The 27,666-nt window shown below is 40.4% G+C and overlaps 1 protein-coding gene across 1 annotated transcript; it reads left to right on the top strand.

Annotated features, from left to right (window-relative positions):
* Positions 1–1,176: 1,176 nt before the first annotated feature.
* On the top strand, positions 1,177–25,801 carry LOC105028984 (SH2 domain-containing adapter protein E). The gene is made up of 6 exons (XM_010902070.4): positions 1,177–2,475; positions 17,859–17,985; positions 23,360–23,608; positions 23,937–24,171; positions 24,644–24,763; positions 25,123–25,801. The coding sequence occupies exons 1-6, from the start codon at positions 1,978–1,980 to the stop codon at positions 25,304–25,306; spliced, it is 1,413 nt and encodes a 470-aa protein (XP_010900372.1). The 5' UTR covers positions 1,177–1,977; the 3' UTR covers positions 25,307–25,801.
* Positions 25,802–27,666: the final 1,865 nt, after the last annotated feature.

Raw genomic sequence — 27,666 nt, 5'->3', positions numbered from 1 at the left:
CAATCTTGTTCAGTTATCATGTGCTGACCTAGCTTGCCACTCCTCAATGCTCTATTCTAATAACTTTCCACTCTTGCACATATAAATGCAGAGTGTGTGACCAGTCTGCCCTTGGAAAGGCCCATCTTTCAGGTCTCTCTAACAACTGAGCTTTGCTTAACTTGCTTAACAAATCTGCTTTCTCAGTTTCTTTACTCAAAATAGTACTTAGTAGCATACAATACAGTTTTTATTATACATTATCATTATACATTTATTCACTAATATTAATACCTTTATGCTACATAATACTTCCACAGTAGGGTAAAGATATAAAATAACTAAGAATTAAATCACCAAAATTGGGTAAATAAATTCCCAAGTATTCCAACCTTTTAGATTGACACATGTTTCCCTTGCTTCTTCAAAAATAAAATAAACAAGCTGCTATCTGATAATTGCACCAGCGGAATGCTCTATACCTATTGGTACATCTTCCATTGTATGCAATTTACTGTTTAGATGTCTATTTTTATTTATATGTAGTTACAGTATTTATGTTGTGAGATGCTCTGTCTTTTCTTGCATTTGGCCAAGTCGTCATTGAATATAAGTTTTGGTTCTCAATTGACTTACCTGGTTAAATAAGTAAAATTTATAATGACAGCCTGTTTTACTGCAGAATAAATGTAAATGCCTTAGTCATGTGTCAAGGAGGAAGGTCAGACAACTAAAATAAAATAAGGCTATAGATTGTTGACCTTCATAAATTAGACAATGTCTCTAAAAAATAGATACATGCCTAAAAATAAAAATCACTAAAAGGACAATAATTAAGAAGCTTAAGTCAACTGGAGCTGTGTTAAGCTTATCTGGAAGAGGACACCACAGGTGTATTTTGCATTCCTCCAGATCCACACACAAATGTGGCTCTGACAACATAATCAAGCTTATATTAAGGCTGTTACCTATTCTATTGATCGTAACCATATTAAAACCCTTCGTGGTGAGTGAATAGGAGAGTTTGTAAGTTATTCTCACCTCATCAAACATTTCATGACAAGAATCATTATTTTAAAGTTGAGAGTGTACAAAGTACTTAATTGCCGCCTTTTTTGTGACATATTTGCGACACGTTTTAAACAAAAATATTTATTGATAAAGATTTCTTTATATAGTTATAACAATTTAATGTTACATTTCTGTCAAATTGTGAATGTTCATGCTCAAGCTAATAAACAGCAATTTTCATAGTCTTTCTTGCTCATCTTTATCAAGGGTGCCAATAATTGTGGAGCTCTGTGGATAGCGAAACGTCACTTGGAATAATCGCCGCCTACTTTAGGCTGATCTGTATTTTCCCACCTATCCTACACCTCTCAACACAGACCACAGCCAGTGGACTACATTGTATGAATAGAAAGCCACGAAGATTGGACACTGGGAATGGGATCACTAATAAGAACCCCAAAAAAACTATCTATTCTTTCGAGTTTTCCAACTCCAAAGACTTCTCTTTATCCGAAGAGAATAGCTCTACATGAAACTGAATGGAAGAGGGGGAGTTCCTGACTGATCACAAATGGGATAACGTAGGAAGAAGTCTTGCTATATAGGGTAGCTACAGCAATACATTGCTCTTTATTTTGTTGTCACGTGTAGGCTTTTAGTTATTTCTTTCATTGAAGTTTTATATGGTCTTATTAGAATAAAAATCTAACATGCAAATTAAGTTGGCCTAATACATATTTAATTGGATTATCAATACATCTAATGTCGCAAAAGCTTTGCGAGAATTAAGTAATAATAAAAAAGATAATCTGTAAAAATACATATATAATACAACGAAAAAATTATAATCAAAGTAACAGATATATTTTGTCAGAAAATACTTTTTTTGATTTTCTATTACAAGGTGCGATTTTTGAGGGGCTTGCTGTCAGTGCATGGCGCAATTAACACTTGGACCAAATAGGGTATTGGCTTTACACAGTGACCATGGCAAAGTGGTTCAAAGAATTCCCCATAAATTTGAAGAATGGTACGGACAGGATTCGCTCCGCTTCAGAATCAGGCTCCCAATCCAAGTGCAAACCAGGACTGGTAACTGGCATTGGAAATAAAGCATCCAGCTCTAAAGTGGGTCCGCGCAAAAACTCTAGAGTAGATAGCGGTAGCAGTGGAGGCGTTTGCGCTTTGCTGTCCGGAAGAAATCGGAAAAATTCTGCCATTGAATTGGAAAAGAATGCAAGTACGATAAAGGATGGAAAAGTTTGGGATAGCCTCCTTCCCGGGAAAAGTCGTAAACATTCCAAAGCAGAGTTGCCTGTGTTTGATGAACATCGGCCACTTAAAAGTTCAGTTTTTGAAAATGCGTACATTGGTCGTCTTATCAAGGTGGACAAACAGGACAACTTTAACAGTGGTAGGCCATCCGCCAGCAGCCCAGTGATTCCTGAAAAGGAGAAATCACAGCCAATTTGCAAAACTGAGACGGTAAGAAGCTTTGAAGCTATTTAAAAATTGTGTTTCTATTCTGAATAAGATAAATTAATATTATGCTTCTGATAAATGCCAGTATTGCAAATACATTTGATAACTCTTTAAATTATCTTGTACTTAGCTTGCAAGTTGCCTATAAATTGTTAAAAGTATCTACCGGAATTAATATGAATGACTATCAAGTGTCAAGAATGAAGCATGCTTATTTAGATCATTCATAAAACATAATTTTATGTTAGACTTCAGGATTTACCATTCTTCACAAATTCAGGCGGTTTCACCGTGTCACTGATACCTCTGACAATGAAAAGCAAAGGACCAGTCAAAGCTGTGAAAGTTGATATTATTTTTTCAGTTATCCACCCTCCCTATTGTCTCTGCCTCTTGTCTTTGCCCCATTGCATCCACTCCTTTATTTCTGACCATCTATATTTCTTTTCTTTTCTTCCTTTCCACACCCCTCTCATCCCTATTGAATGCAAAGTTACTCTTTGACACCCCCTTCCCATCCCCTTGGACCTTCCTCTTTCATCCATCTACCTTGTCTTAGATTTTTTTGTCTTTCAAGCCCTCTGGTGAAGGCTGTCGTGTAATAATTGTAAAAAAAAAACATTTTGTCATCTGACACTCAGGTGCTAACCTGGGTGCCCTTTGGCTAGGCTTTGAAAAAAAGGCGAGAGAAAAGTATGTAGTGATATGGGGTGAAAAAGAGACAGATAAAAGAGATGGAGGTGAGAGTTTTATGTTTCCATGGGGTGATTTCTTTTGTTAACCCATCCTCTGGTTTGCCCCATGGTCTCGGGTTATCAGTTTACACTAAATCCGCCTGTCTTTGTTAGCCAGTGAAAAGAGGACTATCTCCCAGGTTCTAGAGAGAAATGTATACAGTTTTGTATCATTTTCATTAAAATATTTTACCACAGTGTTTTGCTTAAATAAGCAAGTGTTTGTGTCATTCTATCTACAATGCCTAGACCGAATAATACCCTAATCTTACATGGGGCCAATTGAGGCAATGTCTGACAGAACAGGGTCTGAAAATTGTGTAGTAAGATTAGTGTGTCAAAGCCAAACAAGTTGATTAAGATAACACTATGTGCTATATGTTCTGGTTGAAGGATTGACGGACATGTAACTGGTGTGAACTGAGGAGTTAGTAGGGTGTTAATAGGTGACATGAATTCTGAAGTAGTTGGTCCTGTGGGTCCCTGTTTGGATCAGTTGGTAGATCCGGTTGGATCAGTTGGTAGAATTGAAGTGTGAAATGGCTGTGCTAGGTTTTTGTGCTAGCAATGTTTCAATCTATGATGTCACTTACTCTAAAAGCTTTAAAGTAATTGGTCCCATTGCTTAACAAGTGTAACAGCTTTAGTGGATTGATAGGTAAAAATGCTGTGTGGATTACTGCTATTAATGTGTACATAGGGTCCCATTTTAAATGTACATTTTAGTCATTAGCAGGGACTTTTATCATAGCTAGTTGGCAAACCACACAACCCTGGAATAGGAAGTACATTTTCCTCAGTGAAATCGCCAATAGAAAATCAGTGCTTGAGAAAAAGAAGTGAAGTACTCATTGCCCTCTGAAATGGAACAGTAAACCTTCTCTTCATTTGTCTTTAGAGTTGTGCTCAAACATTTGCATACCTTTGGAGAATTGGTAATATATGTACCATATGTAAAGAAAACATGAGTGAGCAGGCAAAACACATGTCTTTTATTTCTTATGGGATTCACATTCAACTGTAGGTCACTGAGAATGGCACAATCATAAAACAAAACATGGTAACAAACAAAAACATTAACTGACCCTGGTCCAAATGTCTGTATACCATTAGTTCTTAATATTGTGTATTGCCCCCTTCAGCATCAATGACAGCGTGCAGTCTTTTGTAATAGTTGTCTATGAGGCCCCGAATTCTTGCAGGTGGTATATATCATTGGATTTAAAATCAAACGATTACTATGAGGTCTGAGTATGGTGGCCGCAGACTTCAAACTGCTATTTCATACAAAGGATATTCAACAAAATGCTAAACATATGTACAACCCGTTTCCAACAAAGTTGGGATGCTGCATAAAATGCTAATACAAACAGAATGCAATGATGTGCAAATCATTTAATCCCTATATTTAATTGAAAATAGTATAAAGACAACACATCAAATGTTGAAACAAAGACATTTTATTGTTTTTGGAAAAATATATGCCCATTTTGAATTTAATGTCAGCAACACGTATCAAAAAAGTTGGGACAGGGGCATGTTTATTACTGTGTTGCATCTCCTCTTCTTTTAACAACACTCTGTAAGTGTTTGGCAACTGAGAAGACCAAATGGTACAGTTTTGAAAGTGAAATGTATTCCTATTATTGCTTGATAGTGGAGTGTAGCTGCTCAACACTACGGAGCTGTTGTAACATGTACAGAGTGTCGTTTGGCATTGTCATTGACTGAAATAAGCAAGGCCTTCCCTGAAAAAGACATCTGGATGGCAGCATTCATTGCTCCACAAGATGTATATAAAGTAAAGTCCAGAAATAATTGGACACGGACACAAGCTTTGTTATTTTGGCTTGTTCCCAAAGTATATTCAAGTTACAGTTAAATAATGAAAATGGCCTTCAAGTGCAGTCTCTCAGCTTTAATTTGAGGGTATTCACATCCAAATTGGAGGAAGGTTTTAGGAATTACGGCTCTTTAATATGTTGCCCCCTCTTTTTCAAGGGACCAAAAGTTATTGGACAATTTACACAAAAAAACCCACACATGGACATGTGTGGGCTGTTCCTTTTTTCATCAGTGAAGCAGGTAAAAGGTCTGGAGTTTATTCCAGGTGTGGCATTCACATTTGGAAGCTGTTGCTGTGAACCCACAACATGCGTTCAAAGGAGCTCTCAATGTAAGTGAAACAGGCCATTCTAAGGCTACAAAAAAATCATTAGGAGTGGCCCAATAAACAGTATGGTACATTCTGAAAAAAAAAAACAGAGCACTGCAACACAAAAAGGCCTGGACATCCACCGAAGACAACAGTAGTGGATGATCATTGGATCCTTTCGATTGGAAAGAAAAACCCCTTCACAACATCCAGCCAAGTGAAGAACACTCTTCAGGAGGTAGGCATATCATTATCCAAGTACCATAAAGAGAAGACTTCACAAGAGCAAATACAGAGTGCAAACCATTCATAAGCCTAATGAATAGAAAGGCCATAATAGACGTTTGCCAAAAAGCATCTAAAAATGACAGCCCTGTTCTGGAACAACATTCTTTGGACAGATTAAACTAAGATCAACCTGTACCAGAATGATGGGAAGAAAAATGTATGGAGAAAGCATGGAAAGGCTCATGATTCGAAGCATACCAAATCTGTAAAACATGGTGGAGGCAGTGTGATGGCATGGGCATGCATGGCTTTCAATGGCACTGGGTCACTAGCGTTTATTGATGATGTGACAGAACACAAAAGCAGCCAGATTAAGTGTATAGGGATTTATTGTCTGCTCAGATTCAGCCAAATTCAGCGAAGTTGATTGGACGACGCTTCAATTTACAGATGGACAATGACCCAAAACATACTGCAAAAGCAACCATGGGTTTTTTTAAGGCAAAGAAGTGGAATATTCTGCAATGGCCGAGTCAATCACCTGATCTCAACCAGATCAAGTATACATTTCACTTGCTGAAGACAAAACTTAAGGCAGAAAGATCCACAAACAAACAGCAACTGAAGACAGCAAAGGCCTGGCAGAGCATTACAAAGGAAGAAACCCAACATTTGGTGATATCCTTGCACTCCAGACTTCAAGCAGTCATTGCCTTCAAAGTATTCTCAGCAAAGTATTAAAAATGAACATTTTATTTATGATTGTGTTAATTTGTCCAATTACAATTGAGCCCCTTAAATAAGCGGTCTGTGTATGAAAATGGTTGCAATTCCTAAACGTTTCATAGGATATTTTGGTTCAACCCCTTGAATTAAAGCTGAAAGTCAGCACAATTCCGTCTTGGTTGTTTCGTTTCAAATCCATTGTGGTGGCGTACAGAGACAAAATTATGAAAATGTTGTCAGTGTCCAAATATTTTTTGATTAGATTCAACTTTACTGTCATTGAACAAGTACAAGTACAGTACAATTAAATGGAGTTAGCATCTAACCAGAAGTGCAAATAGAGGTGGCAGAAAATGCACAATTATAGTGTATGTTACAAGTATGAGATAGTAGTTGTGCGGGTACAAATGCCAATTCTAAATGGCATTCTAGATGTGCAAATTGAAGGAGTAAGGTAGCATGTGCAAGAGAGAGCAGCAGTGTGGTCCACGAGGTACAAATGCATATGTAACAACTGTAAACATGCAAGTACGATGGCGACTCTAAATGTGCAAGGTGCGTGTGCAACTGAACAGCAGGGATAGCAGCAGTGTGGTTCCCAAGGTAGACACGTACCTGTAACAACTGAAAACGTCCTTTATCAGACCTTGCAAGGCAGTGTCGGAGTAGTACAAAGGGAGAGTTCAGCAGGGTTGAAAGCAGATGGAAAGAAACTGTTCCTGAGCCTGCTGGTGCGGGAACGAAGAGACCTGTACTGCCTGCTTGATGGTAGGAGGGTAAAAAGTTTGTGGCATAGATGTGAAAGGTCCCTGATGATCCCACGTGCCTTGCGCAGACACCGTTTGCGCTGAAGATCTACGATGGCTGGGAGCTGGGCGCCAGTGATGTGCTGGGTGGTTTTCATCACTCATTGCCGGGCCTTCCTGTCAGCTATGGAGCAAGTGCTAAACCACACTGAGGCGCAGTTAGTCAGAATTCTATCGATTGTGCAGCAGTAAAAGTTCACAAGGATCTTGAAGGACAGGCAGGCATTCTTCAGCCTCCTCAAAACGTACAGGCGCTGCTGTGCCTTTTTGACCAGGGCTGAGGTGTTGAGGGTCCAGGAGAGGTTCTCGGAGATGTGGACACCCCGGAAGGAGGTTAACACCCATTTGAAGCTAGATTTCTGGACCTAATTGTATTGTTCATCATTAAAGGTGCCTTCGCTGACGTGCAAGTCATGCACTAATGCACCTCATACCATCATGGATGTTGGCTTTTGAACTGTGCACAGATAACAAGCCAGATGGTCCCTTTCCTTTTTAGCCCAAAGGACCCAGCATCCATGGTTTCCAAAAATACAAATAATTCAGACTACAGGATAGTTTTCCATTTCACCTCAGTCCATTTTAAATGAGCTTGGGCCCAGAGAATGCAGCAGCATTTCTGAATATTTTTTATATATGGTTTCTCCTTTGTCTTAACTTGCATTTGTGGATGCAGTGACAAACTGTTCACAGACAGTGCTGTTTTGAGGTGTTCCAGATAACATGCAGTGATTTCCACTACAGAATCATGTCTGTTTTTAATGCAGTGCCGTCTGAGGGCCCGAAGATCACATCCATCCAATTTTGGTTTTCGGACTTTGGATTTCTCAGGATTCTCTGAATGTACACTGTCACCCATATAGCCGCACAAACAATTGTTGGTTGGATGGCGGAGGGAGGATTTTACACCGAGTCAGGAATTCCGGCAAAATGTGACTTTCTGTATGAACAAAGATGCAGCAACAATGGAGTCGGGAGGCATATCTCAAATTGAGGAACTTTTGAGATGGCGAAGAGCCAGCAACTTGCCAAAAAAGGTGCAAGCTGACGAGGGACAAATATGTAAGAATATAGAAGAAATGTAAGAGTAAAAGTGGCGATGCAGAAGGGAAAAAATACCTCAGTTTTATATAATGCTTTCTTGGCTGTCTGGGCACATAAAACACAGTGAAACAGACTCCAATATTGGTGACGACACAAACTAGGTTAGTAAAACATTTTTATTGCCAAATTCAGTGTTGATTACTTCAGTTACAAAATTGTCTAACCGGCCAGTAAAGATTCAAGATTTGTATTAGTTTTCTCAATACAGTTATTGAGTATTTTAGTCATGTTGTTGGAGAAATTAAACTGCATAATACTAAAAGTGACCTGCGTGAATTTGGCCCCCCACCCAATGCAAAACGTCGTCAAACAATGCTCAATCGTTCGTGCTCCGTTTGTGCTGGTTTGTGCTGTAAAAAGTTTTGTTTGTGCTGCTTCAGTTTTTTAGATATTAAAATAATATTTTTAGGTCAATCTGAGGTCACTCAGCCCCCCCACATGCTCCAAATTCACCCAAAATGGTCTTGTTTGTTTGTGCTTCGTTTGTGCCGGTAAAAGTTTCATTTGTGCTGCGTTAGGTTTTAAAATATTAGACATTGAATTATAGACGATGACGTCACCAGCCCCCCCACATGCTCCAAATTCACCCAAAATAGTCTCGTTCGTTTGTGCTCCGTTTGTGCTGGTTTGTGCTGTAAAAAGTTTCGTTTGTGCTGTTTCGGTTTTTTAGATATTAAAATAATATTTTTAGGTCAATCTGTGTTCACTCAGCCCCCACACATTCTCCAAATTCAGCCAAAATTGTCTTGTTCGTTTGTACTTTGTTTGTGCTGGTTTGTACCAGTAAAAGGTTTGTTTGTGCTGCGTTGGGTTTTAAAATATTAGACATTGAATTATAGACGATGATGTCACCAGCCCCCCCACATGGTCCAAATTCACCCACAATAGTCTCATTCGTTTGTGCTCCGTTTGTGTTGTTTGTGCCGTCGAAATGTTCGTTTGAGTAGGCAGGGAATGGACAGAATGGTACAAAGGGTGCCAGTAGGGGACATGGATGAGGAGAGTGTAGACCATAGTGGAACAGAGGATAGGAGACAGCAGAGAGAAAGAAGAGGTGGATTTATACATACATTTTATACAACGACAGTGATATTGTGGCATACGTTCAAGGTTACATAAATGCAGGCATATGCCTGTTTATTTTCAGTATTCATGTACTGCAGGCTTATGTTATGCCCCATCCAGGTTGAGTAGCCCTGTATATATTGTCACTGCAGATGGAGTACAGCAGCAGCTCATCAATCCTACAGTTACCTGAAACTGACCTGGACTCAAATGTAACTTCACCTGCTGCATCATTTGACCCCGTCGGCTGAGAACAGATCATTAGAACCTGCCACGTCTAATTACCAAAGACCTGTCCACCAAAAACAACCTAGCAGTGTCTCTCCCTAGATTCCTTTTCATCCTCCTCGAGATTGCTAAAGAAAATGAGGAAGAACGAAGACCTGACAGCTCGACTTAACCTTATGGATCAGCGCAGAAAAGAGAGGGAAGAGAGACATGCCATGTTCACTGCAGAGCTTGATGTTGATATTGCAAGATTTTGTCATACCATATGTGACCTGATCCGTGAAATGCCACAATATAACAAAGGTTTAGCCAAGTTCAAAATCCATCAGCTTTTATTAGAGATGGGGAAAGAAAGTGCTGGAGACACAGCTGGCTGAAGACACTGTTTGAATACACACCCCGATGTGGCTAAAGTAATCTTTTTCCAAAGTGGCTTAATAACTTTTGTTTGTGATTTGAGTGAAAATTATTTGCACACTTCATGTATGTTGACCTTCTGAGTTATTTGATTCAATATTGTTTCATTTTATTTATATTATTTTATTTAAAATGCAGAGAAAGTGAACATTTGAACAAAATACTTGTGTACTTTCTCTGCATTTTAATTAATGTTCTAAGTAGTCTGAACTATTCATTGTTTGCAATACTTTATTGTTTCATTTACAATTGTACATACAAATATTTGACAAAATAAAGAGGTTTTCTTTAAATGTGTATGTCAATAATTCACTGAGAGCTCAGTAGGCCAGCCCTCAGCACCGTATCCTGCCATGGCACATGATAAACCTGAGAGGCTCTCACTGCATCAGCCAAGATGCCTCCCTCTGTGACCTGTCTTCTCCACTCCCCGGCTGTGACTTGTCATTGTTCAAAACAGAGTCTGTTAAATTAGGTGGTATATACTTTGTTGCAGGTGTGTTGGCAGCATCTGTATAGGCCAGATTGTTGTGCAGTGCAGCACAGGCCTTCACAACATGTGTACATTTGTCTAGTAGGAATTCCAACGGTCTGCCTAGACCATCATACCAAATTACTTCTAGATCACACACCTGGCCCATGTATGTCGGTAGTTACTGTCATCCAGATTGGCACCTGGTAAAGCCGAAAATACATTGAAATATGTCTGCTTATGACTTCAAACTCTGAATACTTTCAGAATATCAATAAACAATTGCTTAATTTGAAAGGGCTTCATCAGATTTACATGTAATGGAAAAGCAGCATCTCTAACGATGACATGGGGATGGTGACACCTATACCAGGAATGTTTGCAGGTGGAGGGATAACAATTGTTCCCTGAAGCAGGTTTGCGTGAACTGGGTGGCTTGATGTGTAATAAAGGGTTTGAAACGATTAGCATAGCATCATAGCATAGCATCATCTTCCGCTTATCCGGGGCCGGGTCGCGGGGGCAGCAGTCTAAGCAGGGATGCCCAGACTTCCCTCTCCCCAGACACTTCCTCCAGCTCTTCCGGGGGGACACCGAGGCGTTCCCAGGCCAGCCGGGAGACATAGTCCCTCCAGCGTGTCCTAGGTCTTCCCCGGGGTCTCTTCCCGGTGGGACGGGACCGGAACACCTTCCCAGGAAGGCGTTCCGGAGGCATCCGAAACAGATGCCCAAGCCACCTCAGCTGACCCCTCTCGATGTGGAGGAGCAGCGGCTCTACTCTGAGCTCCTCCCGGGTGACCGAGCTTCTCACCCTATCTCTAAGGGATCGCCCAGCCACCCTGCGGAGAAAGCTCATTTCGGCCGCCTGTATCCGGGATCTTGTCCTTTCGGTCATGACCCAAAGCTCATGACCATAGGTGAGAGTAGGAAGGTAGATTGACCGGTAAATCGAGAGCTTCGCCTTGCGGCTCAGCTCTTTCTTCACCACGACAGACCGATACATCGACCGCATTACTGCAGAAGCTGCACCGATCCGTCTGTCAATCTCCCGTTCCATCCTTCCCTCACTCGTGAACAGGACCCCTAGATACTTAAACTCCTCCACTTGAGGCAGGCACTCTCCACCAACCTGAAGTGGGCAAGCCACCCTTTTCCGACTGAGGACCATGGCCTCGGATTTGGAGGTACTGATTTTCATCCCCACCGCTTCACACTCGGCTGCAAACCGTCCAAGTGCATGCTGAAGGTCCTGGCTTGAAGGGGCCAACACGACAACATCATCCGCAAAGAGCAGAGACGAAATCGTGTGGTCCCCAAACCTGACACCCTCCGGCCCCTGGCTGCGCCTAGAAATTCTGTCCATAAAAATTACGAACAGAACCGGTGACAAAGGGCAGCCCTGCCGGAGTCCAACATGCACAGGGAACAAGTCTGACTTACTGCCGGCAATGCGGACCAAGCTCCTGTTTCGGTCGTACAGGGACCTGACAGCCCTTGAAACGATTAGTCGACATCTTAAAATATTTTAAATACACCTCTTCGTCCATCTCACACATCTTCTGAACAAGCACACTGTATTCTCCCTCATCTGCTCGAGACATATTCAAAGGCCTCGTTGACAAACCTCCTTTTTGCGTCATTTCTCTTTCCTTATAATTAACTGTATACAAATCAGTTCCTCCAACTCATCGTCCTCAATATATTTTACACATTCTCTCAAACTCGCCATTCCAGAAATAGATTGTTGTTGTTGGCATCTTCACAGATCTAGCCAGATAGCTATTATATTGTTTATCAACTATACAGATACTTTTTATGTGATAGAACCCTCAATAGCTACGTTATAGTAAGCCTAAAATAAAACTGTTTACGGTTATATTGCGACTATTTCTGATGGATTTTCGAAGTACCCATTCGTGCGTGCTTTTTGGGTCAGGATAGACAGAAATTTGCTGGCTACAACCTTAAGCAGCTACGTTTTAGTACGCATCCATGCATGTTTTTTGGGTTAATATAGGGTAGATCAAAACCACTTGGGCAGTAAAAGAGTAGGGGTTTCAGCGATTCTCTTGTCTTTTCACTTGAAGAAAAAGTCAGTTATTGTCTCCTATTGATAGTTAATTTCACCTATATTGATAGTTATTGTATCAATGTCATTCACAAATGAAAGAAAAATGAACATTTTTGTGCCATGAAATGAAATAACATTGGCAGTGTGTATTTCATCTTCAGTCTCGCTAGCAATTGCTCAATTCTTATGACTATTCCAAGTAGTAATTAAGTAGATACTAGTAAGCATATTACTGGATAATACAGTGGCAAAAGCTATACATTTTATAGATGCTATTTGTAGTGGAGGTAAAATTAATGGTGTCTAGCGAAATATTAAAACTTGGCAGGATGTTAATGCGTGACAAAATTATTTAATGTCGAGTGACTATACCGACACCGGGCAAACATGAAGCACTGTGTCGAGTGGCAAACATGAAGCACCGTGGCGTAGTGGTTAAGAGCACTGCTGCTCAGGTGGGAGACCTGAGTGTGAGTGCAGTGAAGGTAGCAGAATTAATCGCTTTTAATTGCGGGCCGGCTGAACTAGGCTTGCTTGGTTACCTTCCTGGTTTGCCTTACACAGCTTTTCCAGTATTTTGTTACCCCTGTCCTAGCTTTTTTTTAAACGTGTTGCTGGCATTCAATTCGAAGTGGGCACTTTCTTTCAAGTAGCAATAAAACATTTCAATTTCAACATTTGATAGGTTGTCTTTGTATTATTTTCTATTGAATATAGTGTTTAAAATTATCTTTTTTAATTTCCATCACATTCTGTTTTTATTTCCATTTTACACAGCGTTGTACTTAATACTTAGTACGAACAAAAAGATCTTTCCCAATAGTTTTATCAGATAAAATAAAATGTAATCACTAAACAGCCAAATTAAGAAACAAATGCTTAACTGCCCCTAAACATAACCACATGTTATGTCCCTAAACATAACATAAACATAAGGCACTGTATATAAGAATTCATACTACTAACTGAATCTATCATTCCTACACAGTTACAGTCATTGATTTTACAGTCACTCTCAATTTTATGTATTGGTCTAGTCAGTAATTTGTGTGGTAACAATGTTTTTAAGTTTGTGTAAAATAATCACTTTGTTTTAGAATTCTAACTGAATAATTGTTTCTCTATGGTTGGATGACAACGATTCTCCCTATGCAGTAAGTCAATTTGTCCAGTTCAGCTGGTACTGCCCTTTTATATCTATCAGGATGCCTGAAATAATATGATACCAGTAATACTCTGTATGTATTTAGGGTTTCCACCATAGACTGTAAAAAAAAATGGACGACGCCCTTTCGCTCTTTTCCATAGCGATCTTGGGACCAGTTCTGCGCAGTAGTTATGCGAAGTAGCGAGCAGGAAGTAAAGCCGTAAAGCCGCAAAATCAACGGCGCCACCCCTGTGCCCCGCCCTCACTCTCCCTCGCAGAATGCGCATACCGTAATCAATCGCAAGTCCAAGTACAGTACAACCTTTGCTTGTTAAACCTAGACGATATGTTATAGCCTAACTTACATCATGTTTAACCTTAATTTAGAATAGGCCTAATACAAAAATAATTGGTAACTTCTAGCTAACGATCACCTGCTAGCTATTAACGAGGCTTGTTGTCTTTTAGCTAACGTTAGCTAGCCCATTACATTTATTTACTAATTAAATAGCTTATAGATTTAACTTACCGAAAAAAATTCAAAGATCGATTGGAAATGCCAGATCGGTTAGCACAATGTACTGCAGAACAACCCATTATGTCCGTGTGAAATTATATCAATTATAGAAATTTAGAGATTAAATGTAAAGCTCCAATCTCCTCAGTCCTCCGAAGGAGGATGGCGCTTCAGTGGCTCCTCGGCTCAGATAGCTGTCAATCAAAGCTGTGAATCACGACGTCACACCACCGTTTTTAGAGCATTAAATAACTAACTAAAAACCAACTGATTTTAAAAACAAACTCTTGAATTTACATTAGCGTGATACAAACTACAGTAAATGACAGAGACCAGCTTCGGAAAAAAGATAATTGAAGGGTAATTTAATTGTTTAGATGGTCTCGCGTCCCATTGAATAACATGGGGAGGGCGGGGTTTATGACCTATACTGGGACCACTCACCAGGGGGCGATCGAAACGTTTTGGCTTCACATTTCAGGGCTTGTGCGGCACGCTTGGTTTCCACATTAAATATGGGAAAGTCTCTGCTGATATGTTACAAATAATCACAGGATGTTGCTTCCATGAAAGCTGAGGATTTATACAGCTCTAGAAAAAATTAAGAGACCACTGCACCTTTTTCTTTCTTTTCCAAAAAAATCGAAAAGGAAGGTTTTGAGTGAGGAACAGAAGGGTTAAAATTAAGAGACCACTGCAATATGAACGCTTCCGTTCCTCACTCAAAACTTTCCTTTTCAACTTTTCTGGAAAATAAAAAAAAAGGTGCATTGGTCTCTTAATTGTTTCAGCACATTATCAGCAGTGTCAAGGAGAAGGTACGAGGGCCAGGAGAAGGTGTGACAGCTTACAATGTTCTGGTATATTAAGTTAAAACATGCATTTTACAACAACAAAACAATTAAGGATGATGGACGCGTTGTTATCCATGAAATACCATTTTGCCATTATACAGTATCTAGAGCTGAGCGATTGTATTTTAGGGCATACCAGAATGGATCTATAAACCTGCCACATTAGCAGATTTATTTGGGTCTCAACTTACTTTTGAGAGAAACAGAATACATCAAGTTCATTTTTAATGTGAATTAGTAGTTTGTCTCTTGTTATCTCAGTCACTGACAGTCACAGAATTAGCCATGTCAGCTAAACATTTTAAATATGCAGCTAGTCTAGCCAGCTAGCTAAAGTTGTAGTGATTGTGGCAGAATAACAACAGGCACACAATGCACCTGCCCACGACCCTGACCTCACAAAGGCCATATTGGTTTTGTTTGTCCTTCTCACTCTGCTATTGTACTAGCACAGCATGACTGGTGGCAAAATATGTGGAATTGCAGTTAATTCTCTTTAAATTTACAATATTTCTCTCCTTTATGTGGCCAAATGTAAAGATGCAAAAATAGTCTCTGTGCCCCTTAGAAAAATATGGAACGTTGCTGAAAATGTGTAGCTGTTAAGTTGAAAATATGTCCTATGGCAAAATAATCTTGCATGACATTTGTTATAAAATGTAAACATTTTCATTTTAAAGGGATGCTATAAAATATTTTTGCAGCAAGGTGGGGCACATCATACCCAATCTTGCCTACAGCCCTGAATAGACTAGTGTCTGCCCTGTTACCATACAAATTTAAAGTACCACACAATCAGTGGCGTCGTTAGTCCTGGGCATCCGGGGCTATAGCCCCGGTTCTTTTATGAATAGCCCCGGATCTCAAATTGACCCAAAAAAGTATTATAAAAAAATTGCCCCTTATCTATTAATCTGTAAATCCGATCGGGCATTATGACAATGTAGATTTGTAGGCCGCTAGCATTCAAAACCCTGTATATCAAAAATAATTTTAAAATAGTGTAACAGTTGGGCATTACTGCTCAGCCCTAAATGTGACTCAGATAATAGTTAATATTCTCCACCAGCCATGTTTCTATCAATTAAGCCTGGGAATTTGGGTAGATATTACTGAAAATAACATTTATTACACCAAATTGACACCCTGTACAAAGATTTACCTGATATCTAGTATAAGGGGAATTAAATAAACTGAAAAGGCTTTGGCACTGATAAAAAGACAGAACAGATCAGTCAAGCGTGAATGGATCTTTATTTACAATGGTGGCATTGGGCAGATAAGTGTCATTGTCAGGATAATGCATCTGGGACAAAGTTAATGACACAAAGATTACGCTGTTCTCTTTGAAAATTGACAGAGGTTCCCATTTTGCAGTGTTTTGTAACACCGATCATATCTGTTTTCATTTATGTAATGTCAAGTGCCGATGTTAGCGACCTATTCACTAATATGAACTCAATTCAACAACACCCCCAGAATTGCTGTATCACAGGTGTCCCTTAACAAATGTCTAATAAGTTCTGATGCTGTGAAAGTCCTCCCAAGGTTATCCCTTCATCAGAACCTGTTTGGGTCTTCAACTTCTACCCCCCAATCCAGCAGCTGCTAGCTGGCAAAAGGTTTGAAGGGGTGCTAGATTTCAAATATATTTTTGATGTATTCATAAAACACTTCTAGATTCTCCCAGGAAATAATTATGAAAAGTGTGGGAAGTGGGAAACTTCAAGTGTTTGGTTACTTAAGGACGCTGTTATACCCAATTTAAAAATGTTAAGACAAGTAACACTGTCCGTGCCAAGAAAGAAAATTAATTTATACCCCACAAACAGAGCACCCCCTCCTCCCACTGTAGGTGGAGTGGTCCTGGTAAATGAACTTACCCCGGGCACATGAGGCAAGGGAGGGTAACCTAGTCAAATGCCAGGTTTTCTTTAAATTAAAGTTAAAATGCTAATTATATCAGGAATACAGAATTAAGTTCAAGAATAAAGTCTCAGTGTGGAGCCATGGTCCAGTGGTAACATTCCATGTACCTCCCCGCTCGAGGTCAGAGTTAATAACCATCCCCACCTTTCTCCCCTCTGTGTCCACTTTACCTGTGTCCATCTGAGTCCTACTGTCAGTAAAAGCCTTGCAAAAATAATACAAATAACTAAGGAGAGTGACTCTTCATTCTTTTTTTTTTTTTTAAGAATATAGTCTAAGAATAACTACTTGCCTGCATCCCTGATTGTCTTGGGAGCTTTCTCAATCATTTTCTCCTTCTGTGCTGGTCCCGCTGGAATCGTCAAGGAAGTTGTTAAGAAAGAGAGTAAAGGAAAATTAGAGATGGCTGTCTTCTCTACCGCTCAACTGTATTGTTTCTACCTTGTTTTCATATGATATCTAATTACACTGAACACAATTATAGGCACACCTGGCTTTTCAACTCCCCTCAGTTGCTTCATTTCCAAGGCTTCCTGGAACAACTATGGGAGTTCTCAGCTCTACAGTACTTAATGTACCTATTGCTTCAGATCCCTATTGCTTACCAGGTTCCTCATCCAACCTTTTGCCAGGGTCTTTGACAGTATCTCTTTGTGAAGCAAAGTAATACTTTGGATGTCACCCAAATAAATGTGACTTCTCTTCTTTTTTTTTTTCTTCTCAGCCTTCTTTTAAATATTCATTCATTGTGGGCAGGTTCGTGAACACAGTATTTGTGAAAAATCAAGCTCAATGCTGAATCTCCATTGAAATCCTATAAAGAAAATCCGTGACTTGGCTGGTGTCCAGGAAACCTTGTAGTCATCATGCAGGAGTACGTCAAATTCTTGAAGTCATCGTTCCTGTTCATTTCATTGTGATCCTTTGCTACAGGTGATTATTCTTGAGGACTATGCAGATCCGTTTGACGCCCAGAAGACCAGAGAACAGAGAGACGTGGAGAGAGAGGGGGAAAATGATGGATATATGGAGCCTTACGATGCCCAGCAGATGATCACAGGTGAGACACACCGTTTAATATAGGTGGATATTAATATCTGGAAAGGAAGCACTGTTCTCAGATCAGCCAGATCCACCCAATGTATTTGAGTATTAAGTGCACTTTGCAGATGTTTTTTCTCTTTTCACAACACAGTTAATTGTATTATCTGAATTTTTTTTTTTAAATAAATGTGAAAATAATTAGAGATTCTTGAAACAGTATTTGAACTCAGGTCAGCTGGTGTCAGTGGCCAGGAAAGAGTTCATTTCTGCCTGTTTTTCTATATTATTTGTTTTCTTTTTTTCTTAGGCCTGCTTGTTTGTGCAGGCATGTGTGTTCCTGGTCTCATAGGTTAAAATCCATGTTTGTGTTTTTCTTGTGGGAATGATTGGACTGACATTTTCAGTGTAGCCAGAAAAGAGTGATTAGAAACGTAGAAAGAACATGAACTCAATCGCCTAACACTACACCCCACGAGGGTTGCTGGCGCAGCTATGTTGTGTTAGGACAAAGGGCGCAGTTTCCTGTCTTTGCTTCCTATTTCCTGTCTCTGTTTCCTGATACTATTCTCTGAAAAGGAAGTTTGCTCTCAGTGAACCCCCCTATATGTCTCCCTATATGGGTCTCTGACTATTTCTCAAAACTTCCCAGCTTCCAGGAAGACAACTGGTCAGCCGACCAATCACATGGTCTCTTGACCTTTCATTCTGTCATTCCATTGTTTTGCCTAAAATGGTTACAGTATACCCTGTTGAGCAACTGAAAATGGCCTGTTATGTATTAAGTGACAAGTTTACAAATGTATTTCTTACTACATGGCTAAGTTGGGAAAACCCATTTATAATGCCCTGTGGGAAATGGCTGACCATAGATAACTACATTTTAGTCATTTGTCATTATAGAGTACATCATCATCATTGAAATGGTGCAAGGGACATGTCACTGATAAATATTTCCGTGCATTGTGTCAAAGTATTTGTGGATGAAACGATCTGGTGCACCAACCTCCAGCTGTAGGGTTTTTTACAGTCAGTGTCAAAACAATTTGTGCTGAGCTTGCGTCAACATTGATAATATGATGTTGATATCACATAAGATCTTAGTACTGATGTTTGGAAAATAAATTATTATTTTGCCCCCTTTTATACATTAAACGTTACAATTTTTCGTTTTCTCATTTATTAATGACCATATTCAATTGTTTTTTTATGGGATCTCTCAGCGTCCGATATTTGTGGGCCCTCTGGCCTAGGTGAAGTAAACAATGTGTTGGGGAAGTGGATCAGTCGCTGGACCGGACCAGGAACTTCATCATCACATGTCAGATCAAAATCTCTTTGTTGTACCCTTCCATTGAAAACCCTGCCATTTCTTATGAGCCCCAGAGGTGACAAGAAAAAAATACTTTGTGGCCTCAAACTGGTACTTCCAAGGAACTAAATAATATTGAGGCCTCAACATTTTTGGGGGGCCGACAAAATATAAAAAAATTAATGGAATGGATTCAGTTTTCTTTTCCCCCCGCAACATACAGACATCAATGTAATAGTTTCAGTGAAAAATACAATAATGTAAAGTGATTTATCAGTCACTCTGGTATTGGCTACATTCATTTTAGTCACTTCCCTCACATACTCCCAGCAAGCGGGAGAAAAGACACTTCAATACAGTTGAGTAGAGTTTTTCCCCCCAGTGATAGCCATGTGGTTACCACCATTAGTCTTGTATACTACAAATAATTTCTCTAGTAGGCGGCTATTCTACTCAAAGTATTGATTTTAAAAAGTTGACTACGTTAGCTGCACGTAATACAGCTGCCGTAGAAATGTTTTTGGTTGCTCCAGTGGGAAGCAACTCACTGAGTGTATACACACAGTACCAGTCAAAAGTTTGAACCCACTGTTTGTGTCACAAAATTTGACTGGTATTGTACCTCACAGCATCAGTGATCATTCACACTAACAATTATGAATCCCAAGGGCATTAATGCTTACTAAGTAGCATGTAACTTCATTTATTGCTTACCAATTGTAATAAACATGACTTCATTTACACATCCCTTAGATCCCTTCTGGTAAAAAATATGTCCAAAAAAGGTTGTGTTTATGACTGGTGAGCGATACCTAGCTCAATATCACCCAGGGGCGGCGTTGGGTCTTGGCTTTGGATCCCATTTGAAAATAAATGTGACTCTCAGTACTGGTTCCCACACCATCGTTAAGTTTGCTGACGACACCACCATCATAGGCCTGATCTCTGACAACGACGAGTCAGCCTGTGGAGACACTGACTTCAGTCACTGACTTCGTGGTGTCAGGATAACAACCTCCAGCTCAATATCAGCAAAACGAAGGAGATGATTGTTGATCACAGGAAGCAGCAGCGGGGAGCCCCAATACACATCAATGGGACTGCAATAGAGAGAGTTCACAACATCAGGTTCCTCTGGGTCAACATCAGTGATGACTTGACCTGGTCTCATCACTCCAACATCCTGGTGAAGGAGGCCATGAAATAGCTCTTCTTCCTACGCCGATTAAGGAGATTTGGCATGGATTCCAGAATACTCACCAACTTCTACAGATATACTATCGAGAGTATCCTGACCGGCTGTGTCACTGCCTGGTATGGCAGCTGCTTGACCGCAACGCACTTCAGAGGGGGATTAAAATAGCAGAGAGCATCACAGGGTCTGACCTGCCATCCCTGCAAGATCTCTACACAGAGAAGTGTAGTAGGAGGAGCAAACGGATCATTACAGATCCCAGCCACCCATGCCACGGACTGTACACCAAGCTACCATCAGGCAGAATGTACAGGAGTATTCCGTCCAAAACAAACAGGTTACGGGACAGCTTCTTTCCACAGGCTGTAAGGCTGCTCAACTCGGCAACCCCCATTTCCTTCCATCCATAGTCCATGCACACCTGTTACTTTATATCATGCACACCTGTCACTTTTACATTGAACTACGATTGTATAGTTGTATAGTTATTATTATTGATGTGCGTTTTTGTATAGTGTTATTACTGATTGATTGTGTTTCTTCTTATTTTTTTTTATTATAATTACTGTTTCTTTTTAACTTTTAACTGCACTGTCGGGAGTAGGAAAACCAAGCATTTTGTTGCTGTAACTTGTTATTGCAAATGACAAATAAACCTTTTGAACAATTTTTTGGTCTGATGAGTTTGCATTACCACCTGTATACCTGTGCGAAAATGTCTATTTGTTTTGTGAGCTAACATTAATGTAGCTGGGATCGCGTTAAGAACTGCTCACAAACCAGATCTTTGTTTCAATCCCTGATCACTTTAACAGTGATTTATCAGATACGAATGTGAGGCAAAAATTCTGGTCTAGGATCAGTTGTCTTGAAATTATACCTGTTATACCAAAATTATGACGTTCAATCAGACACACAGCGAAGACAAATGGCTTAAAGCAAAGGGTGGCCACCTTATTGCTGTGGTGTGTTACTGAGACCAAATGCATGGTGCCGTTGAATGGTGGGTGTTAGTACTGATTCAGTGTTGGATGCAGAATTGTTTGAAATAAAAAAATGCAATCTATTGTATTATGTGTTGTATGTACAGTGGGGAGTACAAGAATTTGATACACTGCTGATTTTGCAGGTTTTCCTACTTACAAACTATGTACAGGTCTGTCATTTTTATCATAGGTACACTTCAACTGTGAGAGACGGAATCTAAAACAAAAATCCAGAAAATCACATTGTATGATTTTTAAGTAATTAATTTGCATTTTATTGCATGACGTAAGTATTTGATCACCTACCAACCAGTAAGAATTCCAGCTCTCACAGACCTGTTAGTTTTTCTTTGAGAAGCCCTCTTGTTCTCCACTCATTACCTGTATTAACTTCACTTGTTTGAACTCGTTACCTGTATAAAAGACACCTGTCCACACACTCAATCAAACAGACTCCAATCTCTCCACAATGGCCAAGACCAGAGAGCTGTGTAAGGACATCAGGGATAAAATTGTAGACCTGCACAAGTCTGGGATGGGCTACAGGACAATAGGCAAGCAGCTTGGTGAGAAGGCAACAACTGTTGGCACAATTATTAGAAAATGGAAGAATTTCAAGATGACGGTCAATCTCCCTCGGTCTGGGGCTCCATGCAAAGATCTCAACTCGTGGGGCATCAATGATCATGAGGAAGGTGAGGGATCAGCCCAGAACTACACGGCAGGACCTGGTCAATGACCTGAAGAGAGCTGTGACCACAGTCTCAAAGAAAACCATTAGTAACACACTACGCCGTCATGGATTAAAATACTGCAGCACACGCAAGATCCCCCTGCTCAAGCCAGCGCATGTCCAGGCCCATCTGAAGTTTGCCAATGACCATCTGGATGATCCAGAGGAGGAATGGGAGAAAGTCATGTGGCCTGGTGAGACAAAAATAGAGCATTTTGGTCTAAACTCCACTCGCCGTGTTTGGAGGAAGAAGAAGGATGAGTACAACCCCAAGAACACCATCCCAACAGTGAAGCATGGAGGTGGAAACATCATTCTTTGGGGATGCTTTTCTGCAAAGGGGACAGGACGACTGCACTGTATTGAGGGGAGGATGGATGGGGCCATGTATTGCGAGATCTTGGCCAACAACCTCCTTCCCTCAGTAAGAGCATTGAAGATGGGTCATGGCTGGGTCTTCCAGCACTACAACGACCCGAAACACACAGCCAGGGCAACTAAGGAGTGGCTCCTTAAGAAGCATCTCAAGGTCCTGGAGTGGCCTAGCCAGTCTCCAGACCTGAACCCAATAGAAAATCTTTGGAGGGAGCTGAAAGTCCGTATTGCCCAGCGACAGCCCCGAAACCTGAAGGATCTGGAGAAGGTCTGTATGGAGGAGTGGGCCAAAATCCCTGCTGCTGTGTGTGCAAACCTGGTCAAGAACTACAGGAAACGTATGATCTCTGTAATTTCAAACAAAGGTTTCTGTACCAAATATTAAGTTCTGCTTTTCTTTTGTATCAAATACTTATGTCATGCAATGAAATGTTAATTAATTACTTAAAAATCATACAACGTGATTTTCTGGATTTTTGTTTTAGATTCAGTCACTCACAGTTGAAGAGTACATATGATAGAAATGACAGACTTCTACATGCTTTGTATGTGGGAAAACCTGCAAAATCGGCAGTGTATCAAATACTTGTTCTCCCCATTGTACATGTTAACCTCCCATTCAGTTCAGATCAGTTGGGATCCACCAAGGAAGTTTCTCCCAGCTGAATACAATACATTGGCAGAAGCCTTCCATGGCACTGCCATTTGGCGATTTCACTCTCACAGACATCATAATAGGTGACTCTATCTTTCTCTATGGCCTGTTTAACAAAAACGTCTTTCTCCCCATAGAGATCAGACGGAGGGGTTCAAAAGACCTGTTGAAGATGTGTGTCCTGCTGGAGGGGGGTGAGGGGGAGGCAGAGGAGGGTCGACACATGCCCCCTCAGATCTACAACGTGCCCTATGAAGGGGGCTCAGAGGGTGAGGGAGGGAGGCCGAAAACTCCGGTCGCCAGGCCTGGACTGGACCCCCGTCCGGTTGCTGAGTACGAGACGCTCTGGGAGTGGAAAAAGGAACAGATCGTCAAGGCTCTGTCAGGTACTATTACCTACATAGACGACACCTTCAACACAACCATCCACAACTCTAGGCCTGCCCCTGTCTGTGCGACTAGGCAGCCTCCTATCCCAAATATTTGCTGATGCAGTGGTGTATCAGTTAGGTGTGTGACTTAAAATACTTTGAGGTCTACTTAGTGATTGGCTCAAAGAGGAAGTGCTTTTAACAGCAGGTTTGTGGGTATGACACACTTGTATGCAGTTACTCTGGGTATGAGCATGTGCTACAATGTAAGACATGCTGCACAGATCAATCAGTATTAGTGTACATTATTTGCTCCCCTTTCACCTGATCTTCCATCCCCTAGCCCAGTTTGACAACCCGGAACTCACCTGCCTCTCTCCAACCCAAGATGACCCCCCACATCTCACCCTCACGCGACAGCCCCAGCAGCAGACGCAACACGTACGACAGAGGAGCTGGAACCAGAAGATCCTGAAGTCTTCTCCCACCATCTCGCCCTCCCTCTCCTCCTCACCCAGACTTGGCCCAGAGGCTGAGGTGTGCCGGGTAGACCCCACCTTGCCCCTGGAGAAGCAGAGGTGAGAAGAAGAAGACAATTTAGTCTTGTCTTATCCAGAGATATTTGCAGTAATGTAAGTTAACTGCAGGGAAAACCCTTATTGTGGGTCAGGATGGTCCAATGATCCAAGTCCCTGCCTCCAGTTTAAGTTCCATTTTTCATTTTAGTAATTCAGCAGGCTTTTATCCAGAGTGACCTACAATTAGTAAGGAGTACATAACTGAACTTCAATATATCAATCGTATGAACCCATTTTAAAAGGACCAAAATACACAGCTGGAATGTACGTTCAGTTTCAGCTTACTGCTATTTCAGCACACTCTCTCCAGAATAATTCCCAGTTGCCAAAATGGAAAATATTAAATTCAGCATAATTAATTGAAATGTAATTCAAAAAAGGATTAATTTATTTGTTTTTAAAGCCTTTAGCTTCATGTTCTTGAGACTTTCCTACCGCTCCACTCATGTCAGTGCCTTCTGTTTTTTTCTAGCTGGTACCACGGCTGCGTAACACGCCAGGAGGCCGAGTGTCAGCTCCAGACCTGCAAAGAGGCCAGTTTCCTTGTGAGGAACAGCGAATCAGGAACCAGCAAATACTCCATTGCTTTAAAGTCAGTATACTAATCACTTATACGCCTGTTGCTTCTCTTCAGAGCTGGTACCATATTAATGTCTAAACAAGCAGAACAATTGCTAACTGCCTTGTATTGGACCCTTTCTGTTAGTTTGAGGTTTCTTACTATGAATTTCTTAGAATAACAAAATGTTTCAATTTCAGATTCCTTTTTCAATATTTGTAATGCCCACATTGGACATTTGTATTCACTATTCAGCAGTGATTGTTTTCTTTTTTTCTTCCTTTGAGTTTAATGGATAGGGCAAAAAAGAAGAAATTAGATATTTCCATTCAATATATATATATATATATATATATATATATATATATTTTTTTTTTTGTTTGCTCTCTTAGAACGAGCCATGGCTGCGTTCACATCATCGTAGCCCAGACAAAGGAGAGCGGCTACACGCTGGACCAGAGCAGCTGTGTGTTTCCCAGCATTCCAGAGGTGGTGCACCACTACGGTGCTCAGCGGCTGCCTTTCAACGGGGCTGAGCACATGACATTGCTATACCCCGTGCCTCGCCCTCACTGACTCTACGCCCTGACTGACTTTATGCCCTCACTGACTCTATGCCATCCTTGACTCTACACGCTCAATGACTCTACGCCCTCACCGACTCTACACCCTCACTGCTTATAAGCCCTGACTGACTCTATGCCTTCAATGATTCCACGCCATAACTACTTCTACCTCCTCACTCACTGATTCTATGCCCTCACTGAATTCAGGCATACCTCGTCAATCCCAAACTTTTACATCTGCCTGAATTTATCTTCAACGAACACGTTCAACCTCATGCCGGCCCCTATCAAAGTGTAGGAAAAAATGGGCCGGATTTCTGCCAGTTAGTCAAATTTGTGTGGATTAGCATTTATCACAATTGATCTTAATGGGGACCATGTCTGTGCTATTTGTACAGAAACACAAACCTCAAGTAGGAAAGTGAGTCTCATAGAGATGGAAAGAGGTCTCTGTGTACCTATGCCATTACAGTGGATATAAAAAGTCTACACACCCCTGTTAAAATGCCAGGTTCATATGATGTAAAAGAATGAGACAAAGATAAATCATGTCAGAACATTTTCCACTTTCAATGTGACCTATAATGTGAACAATCCAATTGAAAAACAAACTGAAATCTTCGAAGGGGTGTGCACATCCTCTTATAATTGGGGATGTGGCTGTGTTCAGAATTAACCAATCACATTCAAACTCATGTTAAACAGAAGTCATTACACACCTGCCATCATTTAAAGTGACTCTGATTAATCACAAATAAAGTTCAGCTGTTCTAGCAGATGGGGAAAAGGGCTGTAAGATGTTAAAAAAAAAAAAAGGTTAAGTACACAACAGTAACAACACAACAATGATGTAAAAATGTATAAGGAGGCAACTACAACGTTCTGATGACAATGATTAGTTGCCTGATGTCCCGGTTGCAGTCATCAAGAGGGATCAGCCAATTATTGTCTGGGTGATCTGGAGTAATTGGCCAATGAGCCAACAAAAGTCTCAGCCTTTTTAATAAATCAGAATGGAAATGTCCACAATGGAACATTTCTCCCAGTTATGCACTCTTATGATGTCCATGCTCTGTCCTCCTCTGGTGGATGTGCTGTCTCACTGTACCAACTGGACACAACCCTGTGGAAAATCAGAACCTCTTATTAGACCAAGAGCACACAATCCTTTACAAAGACTTCTTCATTGTCAACACTTACAGCAAAAGTTATTCTCTTACCTTTCTTTTTTGTTACAAAGAGGTAGTATTTTGTTCCCCCTTTGTCTTATCTACTGTACTGTGAAGGATACCAGGTGTTGGGTAACTTTGACACCACCTGTACTGTGAGACATTGAATAGTTCACTATAATCAATGCATTGTGCCATAGTGACATGCATCTCCTTATAGAATTCAATATCCCTTGATTATAAGCTACATTAACCACAGACTCCCAATTCCAGTACTTGCTGTGTGTGCTAGTTTTCCTACAATCAGTGATGGTATAATTGAACATCAACAAGTTAAGATATGATTGAGTTCAGAAGCTGATTGAGTTCTTCCTTAAATAAACATAAATAACTTACTTTGATTGCTGTACTACATGGTGCTGAGTGTCCACAGATGTTCATTTCCCATGTAAAATAGTCAGTTGTTTGAGGATTTTTGTTTTGTTTTTTTCTGCCTCGGCTCAACTGTCACATTGCACCCTCTGGTGGACCTACCATATAAGAAGCGTCAGTTCTTTTTTATTTGATTTATTACCATAGGTAATAACTGGTGTGTACTTATTATGAATATTTGTTGATAAAATGATTAAGCCTATTTGTCTTTAGATGTGTGTATGTAGAGACCTGCTATTGAAGCAAGAATGAATTGATGTTACTGATTTGAATAAAGGTTCCTTCATGGTTTTTACACATTTTATAAAGGTAGGCTACTGACTTGAGTTTAAAATCAATATGAAGAGTGTTATATAGAATGCATATGTTGTAAGCAGAAGACTTGCATTGGGTAAATGGCAGTACCTACAACTCCAGGCACATTGCTTCATCCAGGTGAAACAAAATTGAAGTAGACACAGTCAGATAAAAATAAAAATATATATATCACTTGAATATTCTCTATATCCATTAAAAAGACAAAAGACTTGGCAAATATACTTAATCGAATGAATTAGTACCCATTTCCACAGGCTGCACAAACAGTTTGGCTACATACAGTAACTGCTGCAGCGTGCGTGGTTGCAAAATGATCAGTAAGTATCGGGTGCTCTGGAAATTCAGAGCGCGTTTATCGGTTGCCAGTCAAAACAAAGTCACAGGCCACTGTGAGTGGTATCAGACACCTTAGGAAAAAAGAGCAAGCGACACCATCCCTCTCTGTCCTTGA

This window comes from Esox lucius, chromosome 10 (assembly GCF_011004845.1).
Source record: "Esox lucius isolate fEsoLuc1 chromosome 10, fEsoLuc1.pri, whole genome shotgun sequence".
NCBI lineage: Eukaryota > Metazoa > Chordata > Actinopteri > Esociformes > Esocidae > Esox > Esox lucius.
This window is presented reverse-complemented; position numbering and strand designations above follow the sequence as displayed.

Coding starts and splice junctions, on each gene's coding strand:
- LOC105028984 (XM_010902070.4), top strand. CDS start 1,978: ATGGCAAAGTGGTTCAAAGAATTCCCCATAAATTTGAAGAATGGTACG. Junction 17,986..23,359: donor TGCCCAGCAGATGATCACAG/GTGAGACACACC, acceptor TTCTCCCCATAG/AGATCAGACGGAGGGGTTCA. Junction 24,172..24,643: donor TTGCCCCTGGAGAAGCAGAG/GTGAGAAGAAGA, acceptor GTTTTTTTCTAG/CTGGTACCACGGCTGCGTAA.